Here is a 19606-nt window from a genome sequence, read left to right as displayed (position 1 = left end):
TTGCTCAATCAGAAGAAGACAAAATAAAATAAAAATAAAGAAAACGAAACTAGAGGAAAGTAGTCTAAGTCATGGTTAAGTCTAACAATAGTATAAAACCCCGGATATTAAAAAGAAACTAAAAGGGAAAATATCAAATATCAACATATCGCTGAATATCAAGATCGAAAGGCTCGGGAGCAACAGTATGAACTGGTGTTGAAATGTGAAAGTGTTGGCATAGTTGCTATAAATTTTTGGATTTTTCAGCAAGAAAAGAAAAGAAAACAAATGAAGCAAGAGAGAAAACTAAAAATGGAAACTCAGCAAAGATGTAACTGAAAAACTCTAATATTTTCATTCAAATTTTGAAAGATATACGAGTTACACAAGTAATTGGACAGTTACCTAATAGTTAACTGCTCCCACTTAATACATAAACAAAAACTTACTTACATTGTACAGAAAAGATAGCTAACATACTAGCTATTACATCATTACAAATCAGTCAAAAAATCCTACTAACTTTGCTATCAAAATACAAAAGAACTAGATAAAGTTACATAGGAACAAATCACTCAAAATAAGTTGCTGCATTCGGACCAGCTTCATTTCTTCACTTCAGAACAATGTTGCTACTTTGACAGAGGTGAATTTTGCTGCAGCTGGTCTTTTGCTGCAATGCAGGCCAAAGCTCAACACTCTTCCTTGGACTGTATGCAACAAACACCAATCTTTCTTTTCATGATTTCAAACTTGTTAGCTCCTAATAGCTTGGTCAAAATATCAGCCAATTGAGTTTTTGAGCTGCAATGGACAAGGCTGACCTCCTTTGATTGCTCAGCTTCTCGAACAAAATGAAATTTAATTTTAAAATGCTTAGTCTTACCATGGAAGACTGGATTTTTGGCTATGGCAACAGCTGATTGATTATCAACTTTGATTTCAGTAGGCTAAGCTTGCTCTTCACTCAAATCACATAAAAGCTTTTTAAGCCAAATAGCTTGATTAACTGATGCTGCAGCTGAGATGTACTCTGCCTCTGATGTAGATTGAGCAACAATTTGTTGCTTCTTTGAACTCTAGCTGAAAACACTAGAGCCTAAAGTAAAAAAGTAACTAGATGTGCTTCTCATGTCATTAAGTGAACCTGCCCAATCACTGTCAGAATAACCAACAAGCTTCAGTTCCTTTATCTTCCAAAACTTCACACCAGAACCAATAGTTCCTTTAACATATATTAACACCCTTTTTGCTGCTTTTAAATGTGCCACATTACAGCAATGCATGAATCTTGAAAGAAGACTGACAACATAGACAATGTCTGGTCTTGTTTCTATCAAATAAAGTAAGCAACCAATTAAGCTTCTATAAGCCTTTCAATCCACTCGATCATGCTCACTGGTGCTTGATAGATTTTCTCCCAATGCAACAGGTGTGGCAATAGATTTACAATTTGACATACAAAATTTCTCCAAAACTTTTGATGCAAATGTTTGCTGACTTATGAAGATACCATCACTTTCTTGATTTACTTCCATGCCAAGAAAGTATGTCATTGGGCCAAGATTAGTCATTTCGAAAACCTCTTGCATCTGTTTCTTAAAATCCACAATAAGCTCATTTTTGCAGCCAATAACCAGTAAATCATCAACATATAAGGATACAATTAACAAAGTTTCCTTTCCAGCCTTCTTTACATAAAGAGTAGGCTCACTGACACTTTTTGAGAACCCGAGCCTTGCTAAATAACCATCTATCCTTTCATACCAGGCCCTTGGAGCCTGTTTTAGGCCATACAATGCCTTCTTGAGCTTATAGGCTTTAAGTTCTTCACCAAAGATCTTACCCTTCAGGCTGTTCTATGAAAATTTCTTCCTTAAGAAATCCATTTAAGAAAGCTGACTTTACATCTAAATGATATACCTTCAAGTATTTTTAAGCTGCCAAGGCAAGCAATAATATTATGGTGTCCAACCTTGGAACAAGTGCAAAGGTTTCAGAGAAATCAATCCCTTACAGCTGACTATAGCCTTTCACAACCAATCTGGCTTTGTCTGTTCAGAGAACCATCAGCATTGTTCTTAGTCCTGAAGACCCATTTGACACCAATGATCCTTCTGTTTTTAGGTCTATTAACAAGTTCCCAAGTATCATTCTTCTGAATCATCCTCGCTTCAGCTTCCATAGCCTCTTGCCAACATCTTTCTTTTATAACATCATCATAGCATGAAGGTTCCACCAAGGTTACAACACACCTTTCATAGATATTTGCTAGTATCCTAGTGCCTCGAACAGGTTCATAATCATAGCCATCTTCAATTACTTCTTCAATTTCAGCCTGCTATAAGTCAAGGTCATTCTGATCTTCATCAAGTAAACTTGCCTCAATTCCATCTCATTTCCAACTATTTGCTTCACTGAATTTGACATCTCTACTCACTACAACCTTCTTGGTCAGTGGATCAAAGACTTTATATCCCTTTTTTATACTACTATAGCCAACAAATACCCCTGGCATAGATCTCCTGTCCAACTTGGTTCTTTTCTCTACTGGTACTAATACATAACACAAACAACCAAACACCTTCACTTGTGAGACAGATGGTTTCTGTCCAAACCAGGCTTCAAAAGGTGTTTTACCCTTGACTGCATTAGTTGGTAGCCTATTTAGCAAGTAAACAGCTGTGTTCACAACTTCAGCCTAAAAAATGTTAGGCATTTTAGCCTCAAACAGAAGACACCTGGCCATATCAAGGATTGTTCTATTTTTCCTCTCACAAACACCATTTTGCTGTGGTCTATAAACAGTAGTTAGCTGGTGTTAAATTCCAGCATCATCACATATCTTTTGAAACTTCTGAGATACATACTCAGATCCATTGTCAGACCTCAAACATTTCAGCTTGCAGCTAGCTTGGTTTTCAGCCAGAGCTTTAAATTTGCAAAAGAAATCATAAACATCAGACTTTTGCTTCAAAAAATTTACCCAACAGAACCTAGTACAATCATCAATAAAAAGTATAAAGTACCTGCTGCCATTTAAGGAGGTGGTCTTTATAGGTCCACAGATGTCTGTATAAACCAGATGAAGTTTTTCTTGTGCTCTACAGGCTTTGTTGATAGGAAAAGGTAATCTGGTTTGTTTGCCTAGCTGACAGACTTCACACACATTTTCCCTTGGCTTAATTTTAGACATGTTATTGACTAAATTCATCTTTTACAACATACTCAGTGAATTGTACTTTACATGTCCCATCCTCTTATGCCACAAATTTGCTTCATCAGACTGAGATGCATATACCCTTGCCTGAAACTGATTCACATCCACAATGAAGGTTCTGTCTTGCATAGCTACTGTAGTTAACACTTCACCAGCAGCATTTTTGATCACACACTTTTTGCCTTCAAAAATTAAAGAGTAGCCTTTCTCTAGTAACTGACCAACACTCAACAAGTTTTGGTCAATGTCAGGTACATAGAGAACCTCAAAAATGGTATTGTTACTGACTTGGTGCCTATCAGAGCCTTGCCCTTCCCTTTTGCTTCCAGCAGCTCACCATTGCCAATTCTAACTTTGGACTTGAAAGTGGTGTCAAGCTTCTTAAATATGCTCTTTTCAGAAGCCATATGGTGAGTACATCCACTATTAATTAGCCAAATTTTGCTAACCTTGCTCGAGCTTACAAAGCATGAAGCTGAAAAAAATATGTTCTTCTTGTACTTCAACATCTTCTGCAGCCTGTGCTTGATTCTGATACTGTGGTTGTGCTTTTGGCTTGTTTTTATAGACTTTTTCAATATGGCCAAATTGTTTGCAACCTCTACACTGAATGTCTGGTCTGTACCAGCAGTATTTTTCAAGGTGAGTAGTCTTCTTACAATGGACACAAGGTGGAAACTTCTTCTTGGCAGGCTATTTCTTCTTCTTTTTTGTCCAAGACTTCTTGCATTTGGAATTTAAATTTGAACCTGAGCTTTCTCTGCTTCTAGCTTGAAAGGCTCCCTCATAGTGGTCTTCCATTCTGTTTTCCCTTCTTTTCTCTTGTGCATAAAGAGCATTTATAAGCTCTATCAAAAAGATTGTTGATAAGTCCCTTGAATCCTCTAGAGAAGAAATTTTTGCTTCATACTTCACTGGCAATGTTGTTATGACATTTTCAACTACCCTTTGATCACTAAATTCTTCCCCAAGCAGCCTTATATTGTTGGCAGTGGCCATAATTCTTTCAGTATACTACTTAATAGTTTCTGAGTCTTTCATTTTCAGGTTCTCAAAGTCCCTTCTCAAATTGATTAGTTGTTGTTGCCTGGTCTTGTCTGACCCCTGAAACTCCTCCTTGGGTTTATCCCGAGCCTGCTTTGGTGTGTCACGGGCCATTATCCTTGTGAATATAACATCAGAGACTCCACTTTGAAGACATGACATAGCCTTGTACTTCTTGGCACAGTCTTCACTATGTTGCCTGATTTGAGCTATGGTCGGGTTGGCTATCAGTGGTGGTGGCTCAGTGTCATTGAGAACAACATTCCACAGATCATGTGCCTGCAGATATGTTCCCATTTTCACTGCCCAGATGTTATAATTTTCACCAGCAAAAACAGGTGGAGGAGGTGGTGTAAAACTCATCTTCACAGCAACCAAAAACAACCAACCAAAAAATAACTTCTGCTTCTTTGTTTTAAACACAACTTGCTTAGTGACAGTGCACAACCAAGGCCTTCAAAGACAACGGGCTCTTGATACCATTTGTTGGATTTTTCAGCAAGAAAAGAAAAGAAAACGAATGAAGTAAGAGAGAAAACTAAAAATGGAAACTCAACAAAGATGTAACTAAAAAACTCTAATATTTTCATTCAAATTATAAAAGATATATGAGTTACACAAGTAATTGGACAGTTACCTAATAGTTAACTGCTCCTAGTTAATACATAAACAAAAACTTACTTAACTTGTACATAAAAGATAGCTAACATAATAGCTATTACATCATTACAAATCAGTCAAAACATTCTACTAACTTTGCTATCAAAATACAAAAGGACTAGACAAAGTTACATAAGAAATCACTCAAAATAAGTTGTTGCATTCGGACCAGCTTCATTTCTTCACTTCAGAATAATGTTGCTGCTTTGACAGAGCTGAATTTTGCTGTTGCTGGTCTTTTGTTGCAAGAGGCCAAAGCTCAACATAAATAACCCTCAATATGGTCTTGTTGCTACAACTAGTTGATCTGTTCTAAGTGTTACTGCTATATGTGATAGATAGCCTCAAGTGTGATAGTGGGTGTTACAGCAGGTCAACTAGAGGTGGGAATATGTCGAGGTGTATTATCATCCTCGTGCTCCTTATCCTCGTCTATTAGTGTTGGATGGATCAATATATATTAGTTACTTACAACCCCAGGCTTACGAAGAATCATCTACATGTGCTTCATGATGGTCAACGCATGTGGAATCATTATCCCCACCGAACGTAAATAGGAGATTTGTACTGGGGTATCAAGAATGTCAAAATATCTCTCTAACTGGGTAACATAGGGACCCACACAAAGAGGTCTTTTGTTCTGCAGAACGCTCTAATGGTAACAACATTGAGTTAAGAAATGAGCAACATCGGTCTGGTGGCGCTCCTACATACTCTATAAGAAATAGGCATTGAAAGTGCCTACAACTCCAGTACTCTCCTTTTGACCAGTCAGAGTATGTGCTAGGATTATATAGATATATCGTAGAGATATGTGTAAACAACGAGCCTTCGATTGGCTCAGATTGTAAGGTGTATCAACCTTGGTGATGTCAGACCAATAAAGTGGTAGTAGGTAGTGTGGGTGTTGAGAGAGAGTTGAAAACTCTGTAGTAGCCATGAACTTTTCTATGTATAAATTGAGTGAGGCTCCAAATCCAAAAATACTAAAATATCGACTTACGCTCCCAAGTCAGAATGAAATGGCTCGAGGCTCATCCCCTGTCATGAGCACGTTCTGTAGGAAGAAAAGGAAACAAAATTCTAAGGTGAACTCAAAATAAGTAGGCTTCACAATAGCAAGGAACTATTCCTAATGGATCATTGATATTAGGGTGTAGACCTGTACCAATAAACCCATTATATGGAAAGCGTCCTGGTCAATACAACGTCCAACTCCTAGAGGTCTTTCCTTCAAATGCTGTTAGCAGTCTTCATAGGGGGCTGATTGAAGGTGAAAAATTAGTGGTAGGTGGTTGCGGTATGAGTAGATGAAGAAATACTAACAACCTATAGTTTCTTAGATGACTGGGTGGGTGCCTTAGTCTTACCACATGTGTTGGTCATTATGTACATGAAATAAGAATTGATAATGAAATGTAAGCATGCCATGGAAGTGCGAAATGGAAAATTAATATGAAATACTTACATAAAGAGAGAATAAGCATATTGAAAGGTGAAACTGATTCTCAGAATTTCATAGAGAAACCATCGAGCAATAGAAAATAATGAACTAGAACAAAATAAACATTGTAGCATAAGAAAACTCGCCATTCAATTCCTTGGACAAAAGTAGTGGAGTTAAGTCAATCATCGCGAAATCGTGCCAAAATTTACAAATATATATATATACTAGAAGAAACTAGGCTAGAATCAAACAACCCACTATCCACGGAGAAACTGTGAGGGCATTAAACAAATGCAATGCTAAAGACTAAAACACCATAAAATATATAACACCAAAGCAATGTCTAAATTTAGAAGCGTGTGAAAAATAACGACTCATGACTCTCTTTATATATGGAGAGTTTAAAGAGTTCAACTATGATAAACTTCATCACTTTAATATTAAATCTATTAAAATAATATTATATTTAGAATAAGGTAATTTGCAATCAAATCATCTGGTGGAGTCCTAATACGAGTGTGATTCCTCCACTACTCAACTGCCGAAGGACCACCCGCTGGCCATCGAAATGCCATTGTCGACTCCATAGTGTCCGATGGTGCCATCACAAGTCTGACACCCTCATAACACCCTGAGCCGATTCGGTCCGAGCCAGTGACGGCTAGACCAATCCAATCCTGTCACCATTGGACTGCCAACCTGGTTTCACATATCAAGCTCGATTTGACAAGTTTTTGGGTCTCGATCTCGGTTTTGGATTCTTGGACCTAATTTTCAAGTTCAATTATCCATTGGACCAATTGTTTGATTCGAAAATTAATTTTCCAAAATATTATATTAATTTTAATTATTTTATTTAATTTAAATTTACTTGATCAAAATTAAATTTTCTAAAAATCACTTAAAATTTCTAAATTAATTTTCAAAAAATTCTTTAATCAAATCGATCTTATTGGTAAATTTCGAAAAGAGAAAATTATATATTCAAATTAATCAACTTAAAATAAAATGATTTTTTTAAAGAAGAGAAAATAATATTTAAGAAAAAAAAGATTTTTTTTTGAAAGAAAAGAAAATGATATTTATGAAAAGGATATGTAATTAATGTATTGTTTATCTTTGCCCTCCTGACTTGTCTATTTTGGAAACGGTTGGAGTATTTAAGTCTTACTGCAATTGGATGCATGATCGTTGAAAAAATAAAAGGTGACCGGAGTTTCCTCATTTCTGATGGGGCCTGAATTATTTATCTACTCTTCAACTTGAGACCAAGTCTTGCATTTAAGGCTTTCTTTTTGTACCGTGTATTGCAGTTGGAGTCCAATAATTGTACTTATTTCTTACACAAATTATGAGCCAATGAATGCATTGTCTAATCCTTAGAATCAAAGTATTTAAAGAATAATAACTCAGCTGTTTCTCTCCTTATGATTTACCTTATACCCACGCTCAACCTTATGGCAAAAATTGGCTTCCTCCCCCCTCTTATGTTTGCGTTGCTATTTGCAACCTTTGCTGCTATTTTTTCCTTGAATTCATCCAACCTTACCTTTGATCAATCAGTTCTTCTAGTACTAAAGTCTCGTATAAGTCATGATCCTCACAATCTCTTAACAATCAATTGGTCTACTTCTACTTCAGTTTGCAATGGATTGGTATCACCTGCGGGTCTAGGTATCAAAGAGTCGTAGTTGCTCTAAATTTGTCAAGTATGAATCTCACAGGCACCATCCCATCTGAATTGGGAAGTTTGTCTTTCCTTGAGTGGCTCGATATTCATTACAATAGTTTCCACGGCTCTTTACCCATTGAGTTAACGAATTTGCATCGACTGAAATATTTAAACTTTGGTAACAGCAATTTCAATGGAGAAATGCCATCATGGTTTGGTTTCTTCGCTAAACTTCAAAGCATATATATGTATGGTAACAACTTTACTGGTGTTATTCCATCTACTTTAGGCAGTTTATCAAAACTAGAAAAGTTAATATTGTATGACAACGATTTCAAAAGGCAGATTCCTATAACAATCGGGAACCTTTCAAACTTGAAATGGTTATATTTGGATGATAATAATCTTTCAGGTATCATACTGTTCTTGACCTTGAATATGTTTTCATTGGTAAAATATTGGTTTTACAACTAACGTACAATCTCATTGCAGGCTATTTACAATCAGGAATATTTGATAATCTTTCTAAATTGCAAGTACTAAGCTTGACTGGGAACCAGATTTCTGGTAGAATTCCGAATAGCTTATTCAAGTGAAAAGAGTTGACGTATTTATCATTGTATAACAACTCTATGGAGGAAATTGTGCCTATAGAAATTGGAAATTTGATTATGCTCCAATATTTGTATCTTTCTTACAACCACCTCAAAGGTAAACAGTTCGTTTGTTGATATTTCATTAGTTTTTTCTTATTTAATTTTTATGAGAAACGCTGAAGCATGACTTTAAACAATAACCATAAAGTTCATGATGAAACATAGATATAGAGTAAATCTTTATTTTTTAAATAAAAGATAAACTGATGCCACATTAAGTCAATTTAAAGGAAAACAGATATCGTGATTAATTGTTTGGGCAATTTGAACACATGTTGAAACAAATCTCGTTATCAGTCATTAGCTCAAATTGGGTTTAGATAGTTGAATGTTGGATGGAGTCACATATTTAACATTTATTGCAGGTTCTATTCCCTCTTCAATCTTCAACATTTCTTCATTGCTACATATTGGACTGGGATCCAACAACTTCTTCGGTTATGTCTGGTCAAATATGTTTGATTACCTTCCTCGATTATCTTATCTTGATTTGGGTGAATGTCAACTTTCTGGGAGAATTCCAATGAGTTTATTCAAATGCAAGGAGTTAGAAGTCCTATATTTGTATGAGAATCGTTTGGAGGGGACTGTGCCTTCAGAAATCACAAATTTGACTTCACTTGTGCATTTCTCAATCGGACGAAACAACATCTCTGGTAAGCTAAGTTACTTTTTTTTTTAATTTATTGATGCAGTGTATTTTAGCTTTTTGATATTTTAGTTTCTTAATCAATATAATATATAAAACCAGCTCCTATAAAATTTTATAGAACTAGGTATGTTTAAAATTGCACCACTCTATTCAAGTGCATGGGATAAAATAGGATGTTTTTTTTTTATTTTAATAATGGGTAAAATAGGATTGTTGACTTCAAGAAAAAGGCATGGTAATATATTTTGCAACTACTAGGACTTGATACATGAAAACTAAAATCATATAATTACACCTCAAATTTACAAAATTTAACAATTCATTATAGCAAACTTTTATGGTATTGCTAACCCAATCAAATTATTTATAATCTATAATTCATAACATATCATTTCTAAGTCACAAACATATAAAATCTTTTGAATTGCTGAAAATGATCATGAGTATTGACTATTTTGTTTTTATATTTTAATAGAAAATATATTTATTATTTGTAAAATTTATCTTTTATACGTAGGGATTAACAATAGACTTCTACCCTTTTGATTTGCCTTATTATTTATTTGTTTAATTGTTTTTGCTCCACCATAAGTCCATATTATTGAATTTGAGAGAACCAGAGTAGATGAGTTCTAGCTACAGAACAAGCAAAATCACCTAAAATACAATCGCAAAGATTTTGGTTCATGCCACTATACTCAACGATACATAACATAATTCAACTTTTGGCTTTAAGAAAAGAAAGAATTAATAACCCATTTGATACTTTAACTACTTCGATGTTAAGGAAAAATGTAGGATATATTGGGGAAACAAAAAATTCAATCATGCAAATATGAATAACTAAAATATCAATTTCAAATGAATAGATTCCAAAATTATTTTGAGTCCAAATAGTTTTCTTTCTTAAACTTGAAATGGTTTAAAGAAACTTACTTTGATTGTTCTAATTATGAGTTTTAAATATTATGAAGTTATGTGTATATCAAATAAAACTATTGCGATCCTTCTCAGAATCAAATTTTTTTCCTTGGTAAATGTGGTGTTCAAGATTTGATAACTTATTAATCGTCATGATAAATTATCTATAAATTCCTTTTTTTTTTTTAATCCATAATCCCTTCCCATATCAAGCTCCGTTCAATTATTTATTATTTATTGGGAAATAAATTTTGTGTCTTTTTTTTTAAATAATCTTCAAACTTTTAATTCTAATTATATTCTAATTTTTTTCATAGGGCAATTTCCAAATCCTACACCTTTGTTGCATTGGTACGATGTTTCAGAGAATAACTTAGTTGGAGAAATTCCTTCCTCGATATGCAATTTGAGTTCCATTATGGGTCTCTATTTACTGATGAATAGTTTCAATGGAACATTTCCTGAGTGCCTTGGAAACTTGAGTTCTTCTCTTTTATACATTGAGCTACAGAAGAATAATTTTCATGGTAAATTACCAAAAAATTTTGCTAAAGGCTGCACATTACAAAGTATCCGCATCAACAACAACCAATTAGAAGGGTCAGTTCCACGATCTTTGGGTAATTGCAAAGACTTGAACCTTCTTGATATTGGAAACAACTATTTAAGTGACACTTTTCCGAATTGGTTGGGATATTTGGATCAATTGCAAGTGCTTATATTGAGATCAAATAGATTCTATGGTCAAGTTAATAACTCTGATGTTAAAGTTTCCTTCTCTCGTTTGCGTTGCATTGATCTTTCTCACAATAACTTCAGTGGCTACTTACCTGTCAATTTTTTTGAAAATTTGCATGCCATTAGAGAAGGGCATGAAAAGAAAAGTAAACCAGAGTACATGATATTTACGGTGTTAAATGGAAAACTGTTAAGAAATGGCTTAAAATTGGTAGTGGATTGTTGTTGTTGGTAGTGGGTTGTTGGTGGTAGTGGATTAGTGGATGGTTGTTGGTGTCCATTTTCAACCACAAATCTTTGCCAAAGTTTTGGACAATTATGTCCTTGAACTCTCTTATAAATAGAGAGGTTCATTAGCCATATTCATCATCCCAAACCAAGAGAGAGCAAAGCTTGTTCTTTGAAAGCTAGGATTTTAGCTTTCGGGTTTTCTATAGGGGTTGAGAGTTGTGAGGTTCTCGGGTTGTGTCTTGAGTGTAAAACACTTGTAATCTTCATCTTGTTATAGTGAAATTTCTTTTCGCCTCTGCCCGTGGACGTAGGCATTAAAGCCGAACCACGTAAATCCTTGTGTTCACTTTATTTTTCGTTCCGGTCAATTTACTTGTAGTCATATCGGTGTTCACGAATCGATCCTTTCCGCAACAAATTGGTATCAGAGCGTAGTTGAAGGAGTGATAATATTTTCTGAATTGCCCTGTGACTGCAGCTTTGTCTGATCTTTCACATCAGGAAGAAAATATTATCATTCATTCAAAGGTTCCAAATTATGGCTACAAGTGTTTCATCGACTAAGTATGATGTCGAGAAATTTACCGGGAAAAATAGTTTCAGTTTATGGCGCATCAAGATGCGGGCAGTGCTGGTTCAACAAGGATTGCTAAAAGCATTGTCTGGTAAAGATAAATTACCAAGCACGCTTTCGGAAGAGCAAAAGGATGACATGCTAGAAAGAGCACATAGTGCTATTCTGCTATGTCTAGGAGATGAAGTGCTACGAGAAGTAGCGGATGAGAAAACCGCGTCCGGTTTGTGGCTCCGGTTAGAGAGCAAGTACATGACGAAGTCATTGACGAACCGGCTCTACCTCAAGCAAAGACTCTATGCCCTGAAGATGGAGGAAGGTACACCTGTTTCCCAGCACCTGGATAAATTCAATTCCATTATCATGGATTTGAATAATATCGATAACAAAATCGATGATGAGGACCAAGTAATAATTGTTTTGTGTTCTTTGCCTCCCTCGTATGAGAATTTTGTTGATACAATGATGTACGGTCGTGATGACCTGACTCTAGAGGAGGTGAAAAATGCCTTAAGTTCCAGTGAGTTGAGGAAGAAAATCACTGGTAAGGTGGTCGAAAACAATGAAGGCGAAGGCTTGGTTGCTCGAGGAAGATCCAAGGCAAAGGGTGGAAGTTCAAGTAAAAGCCATCCTAGATCGCAGTCCAAGAAGAGAATACAGTGCTACTACTGTAAGAAGTACGGGCACATGAAGGTAGATTGTCCGAAAAGGAAGGAGAAATCAGAATCACAGGAGCAACAAAATGATCGTGCGAATGTAGCTGATGCAGATTCTTCAAGTGATGCCGAGATCGTTCTTGCAGTATCCGACTCTTACGCTGGTGGGAGATGGATTCTTGATACGGGAGCTACATTTCATATAAGTACTTCGAAAGATGCATTCTCAACATACGAGAAGCATTCTGGTTCAGTACTAATGGGAAATGACCACGCATGTCAAGTCATGGGGATTGGCACAGTTCGTATAAAGATGTTTGACGGTATTGTTAGAACTCTAACTGATGTTCGGCACATTCCAGAAATGAAGAAAATTTGATCTCTTTGAGTACGTTGGACAAGAAAGGCTTTCGGTACTCTGCTGAAGGTGGAGTTCTCAAGGTATTCTCGGGTGCTTTGACTGTGATACGTGGTAATTTGGAGCGGGGCCTTTACTTCCTCGATGGTTCCTCGGTTACAGGTGTTGCGGGAGTGTCATCATCAGATGATCTAGATTCTGACACCACGAAGTTATGGCATATGCGGCTCGGGCATATGAGCGAGAGAGGCTTATCGGTGCTAAGCAAACGAGGATTATTGTCTGGGCAGTGTACAGGAAAGTTGAATTTCTGTGAGCACTGCGTCTTCGGTAAGCAGACTCGGGTAAAGTTCAGCACTGGGATTCACAAGACAAAAGGCACAGTGGATTACTTCCATTCTGACCTTTGGGGGCCTTCTCCGACAATTTCTAAAGGTGGTTACAGATATCTGCTTACCTTTATCGATGATTACTCGAGAAAGGTTTGGGTGTATTTTCTGAAGAGCAAGTATGAGGTTCTCATCAACTTCAAGCAATTTAAAGCTTTGATCGAAAATCAAACAGGAAAGAAGATCAAGCGATTCCGGACGGATAATGGCTTGGAGTTTTGCTCAGGTGAATTCAATGAGTTCTGCAAAAATGAAGGAATAGTGAGACACCGCACTGTTCGTCGAACACCACAACAAAATGGAGTTGCAGAACGCATGAATAGAACTCTCTTGGAGCGAGCTCGTTGCATGCGATCAAATGCTGGGCTCGGTGAAGAATTTTGGGCTGAAGCTGTTAATACTGCTTGTTATTTGGTTAACAGATCTCCGTCAACAGCTATTGAGCTGAAGACTCCTGAGGAAGTATGGTCTGGTTCTCCTGCTGATTACTCTGGTTTAAGAGTGTTTGGCTGCCCTGCGTATGCTCATGTAAATGAGGGAAAACTCAAACCGAGGGCGAAGAAATGCATATTTCTTGGATACGGCCAAGGGGTGAAAGGATACAGGTTGTGGTGTCCTGATCCGGTTTCGTCCAAGTTCATCATCAGCAGAGATGTGACTTTTGATGAGTCATCCATGCTTCGATCCACCACAAATTCCCGGGAAAAGGAGGAGTCAGATAGAATGGGAGATCACGGTGTTGAGAAGCAGGTGGAGTGTCAGGTGGACGCTCCAATTCCTACGGAAGGTACTTCAGTCCAGGATGATCAAGTTGAGGTGCAAGATTCCGATGAAGATGAGTCACCTCAAGAAAAACCATATAGCATTGCCACTGGAAGAACGAAGAGACAAATCAAACCAAATCCGCGTTACGCTAATCTGGTGTCTTTCGCGCTCAGTGTGGCGGAGTCCATTGGTATAGAACCTTCCAGTTATAATGAGGCTGTCACGTGTGATGAGTCGGCACAGTGAGCAATTGCTATGAGTGAGGAGATAGAATCTCTTCACAAGAACCATACTTGGGAGTTGGTTAAGCCGCCAAGTAACCAGAAGATAGTTGGTTGCAAATGGGTCTTCAAGAAAAAGGAAGGCATCCTAGGGGTTGAAGCAACTAGATTCAAGGCACGATTGGTTGCTAAAGGCTTCACTCAGAAAGAGGGGATTGACTACAATGAAGTTTTCTCCCCAGTCGTAAAGCATTCTTCCATTCGTGTATTACTTGCCATGGTGGCCAAGTCTGATCTAGAACTTGAGCAGCTTGACGTAAAAACGGCGTTCTTGCATGGTGAGCTCGAGGAAACAATCTACATGCGTCAACCAGAGGGTTTTACAGTTCCTGGTAAAGAAGACCATGTCTGTCTATTAAAGAAGTCTTTATATGGATTGAAACAATCTCCAAGGCAGTGGTACAAGCGGTTTGATAGCTTCATGATTCAGCATGGTTACACAAGATGTGACTATGATGCTTGTGTCTATCATCGGAAGCTCTCAGATGGTTCGCACATTTATTTGTTGCTGTATGTTGATGACATGTTAATTGCTTCCAAAAACATGTCGGAAATCAACAAGTTAAAGTCGCAGTTGAGTGGTGAGTTCGAGATGAAGGATCTGGGTGCTGCCAAGAAAATTTTGGGCATGGATATTCACAGAGATCGCAAGGCGGGCAAGCTTCGTGTGTCGCAGAAGAACTACATTGAAAAGGTTCTTCAACGCTTCGGCATGGATAAAGCGAAAACTGTGAGTACTCCGTTGGCACCACATTTCAAACTCTCTGCAGAGTTGTCACCACAATCTGATGAAGAAAAGCAGCAAATGTCTCACATTCCATACTCGAGTGCAGTTGGAAGCGTGATGTATGCAATGGTTTGCACTCGTCCAGACATTTCACATGCAGTTAGTGTGGTCAGCAGATACATGAGTTGTCCTGGCAAGGAACACTGGCAGGCCGTGAAATGGATTCTCAGGTACTTGAGAGGTTCTGCAGATTTATGCTTGGTATATGATCAGAGTGACTGCACTAGCAGTGTCACGGGCTATGTGGACTCTGATTATGCTGGAGATCTGGACAAAAGAAGATCTCTGACGGGTTATGTTTTCACTTATTCTGGAGGAGCCATTAGTTGGAAAGCTGTGTTACAGTCTACCGTAGCCTTATCTACGACTGAGGCGGAATATATGGCGTTAGCAGAAGCAGTGAAAGAAGCATTGTGGATGAAAGGTCTAGTAAGCAGTTTGGGTTTACAACAGGATTTCACTGTTGTATTTTGCGATAGCCAGAGTGCCATACATCTGACTAAAAATCAGATGTTTCATGAACGGACCAAACACATTGATGTCAGATATCATTTTGTTCGGGAACATGTTACGCAAGGTGACATTGTTATCAGCAAGGTTGCTACCGAGAAGAATCCTGCAGATATGTTAACTAAGGTGATCCCTGCATATAAGTTCAAGCATTGCTTGGACTTGATAGGTATTCGGGATTGATTAGCGCCAGAGAGGCGTTTGGAAGAGGTGATCCAGTTCGAGGAATTCACTATGATGTTCAGCTTGGTAAATTTCAAGCCAAGGTGGAGATTTGTTAAGAAATGGCTTAAAATTGGTAGTGGATTGTTGTTGTTGGTAGTGGGTTGTTGGTGGTAGTGGATTAGTGGATGGTTGTTGGTGTCCATTTTCAACCACAAATCTTTGCCAAAGTTTTGGACAATTATGTCCTTGAACTCTCTTATAAATAGAGAGGTTCATTAGCCATATTCATCATCCCAAACCAAGAGAGAGCAAAGCTTGTTCTTTGAAAGCTAGGATTTTAGCTTTCGGGTTTTCTATAGGGGTTGAGAGTTGTGAGGTTCTCGGGTTGTGTCTTGAGTGTAAAACACTTGTAATCTTCATCTTGTTATAGTGAAATTTCTTTTCGCCTCTGCCCGTGGACGTAGGCATTAAAGCCGAACCACGTAAATCCTTGTGTTCACTTTATTTTTCGTTCCGGTCAATTTACTTGTAGTCATATCGGTGTTCACGAATCGATCCTTTCCGCAACAAAAACAATATTGTGTTGTGGAAGATTTATCTTTTACAGCAAAAGGGTTGGAAATGGAGTTTCAGCCACTATTAACCAGCTGGATGGTACTTGACTTTTCAAGCAATCAATTCTTGGGAGAAATTCCTAAAATACTTGGTGAGATTCATTCACTTATAGTCCTAAACCTCTCTCACAATAGCTTAACAGGTCCTATCCCATCGTCATTAAGTGATTTGTCAGAGCTTGAATCATTAGATCTCTCATCAAACAAGCTTCGAGGAAGAATTCCAATAGAGTTGACAAATATTGAATTTTTAGAGGTGTTGAACCTTTCTCAGAATAATCTCAAGGGACCCATTCCTCAAGGAAAACAATTTGATACTTTCACTAATAATTCCTACATTGGAAACTTGGGCTTATGCGGGTTGCCATTATCAAAAAGCTGTAATCATAATGATGAGGACACTTCAGACAAATTTGATAGACATGATGATGATGATAATGATGATGAATTGAATTGGAAATTTTCCATATTGATTGGGTGCGGATGTGGGTTGGTGCTGGGGCTGATCATGGAATACGTCGTGATCACGGTTAGAAATCCACGGTGCTTGACAAGGATCATTGAGAGAGTTCAACAAGGATTTGCAAAAAGGTAGAGAAGCGAAACAATTTGCGGATTTTTTTTACCAAACAAGCTGTGGAGAAAGTAGAACACTTTATTGCTTGGTATTATGCGGGCCTTTTTCTATAGTTGCTCTGTATCTATGTTTAATGGTTTGTTGTGTTGTTTGTATCATATTTTCTTGGGACGTCTGTCATGGTAGCGTTCCATTGCGTGTTTTTGCTCGTGCACTCTCTTGTAAATACTATTAGTCGGCACTTTTTGTTTATTTCCCTATATTTTAAATAAAATTAGTACTAACTCATGCGCAGTGCATATGGGTCATGTATATTATTATTTGTTCCAAAAGAATAATATATAATTTGATTATATATGTGTAATACCATTGAATAGGTTACTAATAAGAGAATCTTGATTAAAAAGAAAAGAGAATTTCATTGTTCCGCAATCTTACATCAATACATTTAGCTATGTAAACATTATGCAAAAACCTAATTTTTGTTAGTGTCAAAAATTTCGGTTTTTAGATTGAATTGCTTAAACCAAGCCATCTCGAAAATTTAAACTAAAAGGTGTCGGAAGGAGAACTAGAACTGAGAGGAGAATTATTAAGTAAATTATTAAACAAATTATTATTGAAGTTATTAAACATATATAGTATAAGGACTAATTTGTGGGATTTGGAAAAGTAACATGTCAATTGAGTAGAGAAAAGAAATACTAGAATTAATAGAAAAGGACTTGGATAATATTTAACAAAGACCCTAGTATGCAATTAAACCATCATTTTACTTAAGTCAGTAGAAGATCAACTGTATGTAAATGCTGACATGGCATTATTTTATTTTATATGCCATGTCTGCAAATAAATTTAAAACTAAAAAAATAAAATAAAAAACTCCTAAACACACACGGGCAGAATTAAAATAGTGTAAGAGTTCCTAAATGAAGAACCCTAAATCTCGAATCATCTCCGTGTCCACTAAATTAAAACAATTGTTAGGTATAATTTAATCTTTCTTTGTTCTCCTTTGTTGTTACTTTTATGCAATTTCATTTTACTATTAAGTAATTAAAACAAAAGTTACTTGGATATATATCTGGAAGATAGTAATAGTTTTCATTTGATAGATTACAATCTTAGAGTCGTCCTCATGCATCTCAAAATTGTTAGATGTAATATAGTAAATTAACCAATCATTTTTATTGGCTATACAGTACATGTATTACACCACAAATATAATTTTCACATTTATTGTTCCGAAGAATCTTCAAACTCTTAATTCTAATTTTATTCCAAAGTTTCGCCAAGGACGAATTCCCAGTCTACCATCTTTGTTGCAAAGTTGTCTCTCTTCAGAGAACAATTTAGTTGGAAAAATCTCTTCCTCACAGTGCAATTTGAGTTCCCTTATAGATCTGTATCTATATAAGAATAGTTTGCATGGAGTGTTAGTATCTATGGGAAACTTAGGGTGGGTTTGGATGGGCGATTGGGTGCGGTGCAGTGCGTTTAGCTTACTTTTTGTCTCACGCTACAGTATCACTATAGTATCTAATCTCACCGTCACCGCTGTTTTTACACTAACCGCAGGTAAACGCACCACCCATCCAAACTCACCATTAGTAGAAATAGAATGAATATGCTGAGAATTTACTAGTATTATTATTTTTCATCTGTACATCAATAGTATTTATATATAATTTGTGCATGAGTAATTGTTGCTGACAACCTCACTAACAGCACCAGCTTGTATAACAAACTATCAATAATAGACTAACAAATTCTTTCCTACACTCTAACATTCACTCATCTTCTCGATGGGTTTTGTGAGAAGTGGTTTTGTAAGAATGTCAGCAATCTGATCATAGGCCAACACCTCACTGACAACAAGAAAACCATCAGCTACCTTTTCGCGAACAAAGAAAAGGTCAAGCTCGACATGTTTGAACTTAGAGTGTAACACTGGGTTGGTAGCGATAGCCACTGCACTAGAATTGTTGCACCAAATAGAAGGTGGATCAGTAGAATGGAGTTGCAACTCCTTTAGTAGAGAGACTAACCAAGTAACATCACTGGTTGCTGCAGCTAGACTCTGATATTCAACTTCAGCCATAAAGCGAGAAAAAACTTGTTGTTTCTTAGAACACTAGGAGACGAGTGTTTGCCTAAAGTACACACAGTATCCCGTCGTTGATCGACGATCATCGAAATCCAATCCCCAGTTGGCATCGGCATAACCAATTAAGGACAGTCTATTAGGTGGCCAAAAAACTAACCCATAATTAGTAGTGTCACGTAAACAGTGCAAGATTCATTTTAATGTAACCAAATGGACTGTGGTAGGCGAATGCATGAATTGAAAAACACAATTTACTGCATATGCAATATCAGGTCTAGTCAGGACCACATATTGTAATGCACCAACAAGGTTCCTATATTCAGTAGATCACTGAAATGGTCTTCGCCATCTTTAGACAAAACAAAAGAATCGGCCATCGATATGGGAATACTATTCGCATTAGCCAAGGAACTCCTGTCAAGTAGATTGCGGATGTACTTTCGTTGACATAGATGGAGGCACCCAGTGGACGAGTGAGTAATTTTTATGCCTAAGAAGTAGTCCTATGTCTTTAAGGGAAAACTCATTATGTAACTGTTGCACAAAGTCAGTTATACAGTCAGACATACTCTTGGTAATGATAATATCATCTACATAGAA

At 36.9% G+C, this 19606-nt stretch overlaps 2 protein-coding genes across 2 annotated transcripts; both read left to right on the top strand.

The window, feature by feature from the left end:
* Positions 1–7769: 7769 nt before the first annotated feature.
* Positions 7770–11282, top strand: LOC107963762 (receptor-like protein Cf-9 homolog). Its single transcript, XM_041104900.1, has 3 exons — positions 7770–8736; positions 9047–9337; positions 10572–11282. The coding sequence occupies exons 1-3, from the start codon at positions 8658–8660 to the stop codon at positions 11225–11227; spliced, it is 1026 nt and encodes a 341-aa protein (XP_040960834.1). The 5' UTR covers positions 7770–8657; the 3' UTR covers positions 11228–11282.
* Positions 11283–16329: 5047 nt separating this feature from the next.
* Positions 16330–16917, top strand: LOC121223252 (receptor-like protein 9DC3). Its single transcript, XM_041104388.1, has one exon. The coding sequence runs from the start codon at positions 16330–16332 to the stop codon at positions 16915–16917; it is 588 nt and encodes a 195-aa protein (XP_040960322.1).
* Positions 16918–19606: the final 2689 nt, after the last annotated feature.

Source organism: Gossypium hirsutum, chromosome D11, assembly GCF_007990345.1.
Source record: "Gossypium hirsutum isolate 1008001.06 chromosome D11, Gossypium_hirsutum_v2.1, whole genome shotgun sequence".
In the NCBI taxonomy this organism is placed as follows: Eukaryota; Viridiplantae; Streptophyta; class Magnoliopsida; order Malvales; family Malvaceae; genus Gossypium; species Gossypium hirsutum.
The sequence above is the reverse complement of the archived record's forward strand: the minus strand, read 5'-3'. Positions and strand labels throughout refer to the sequence as shown.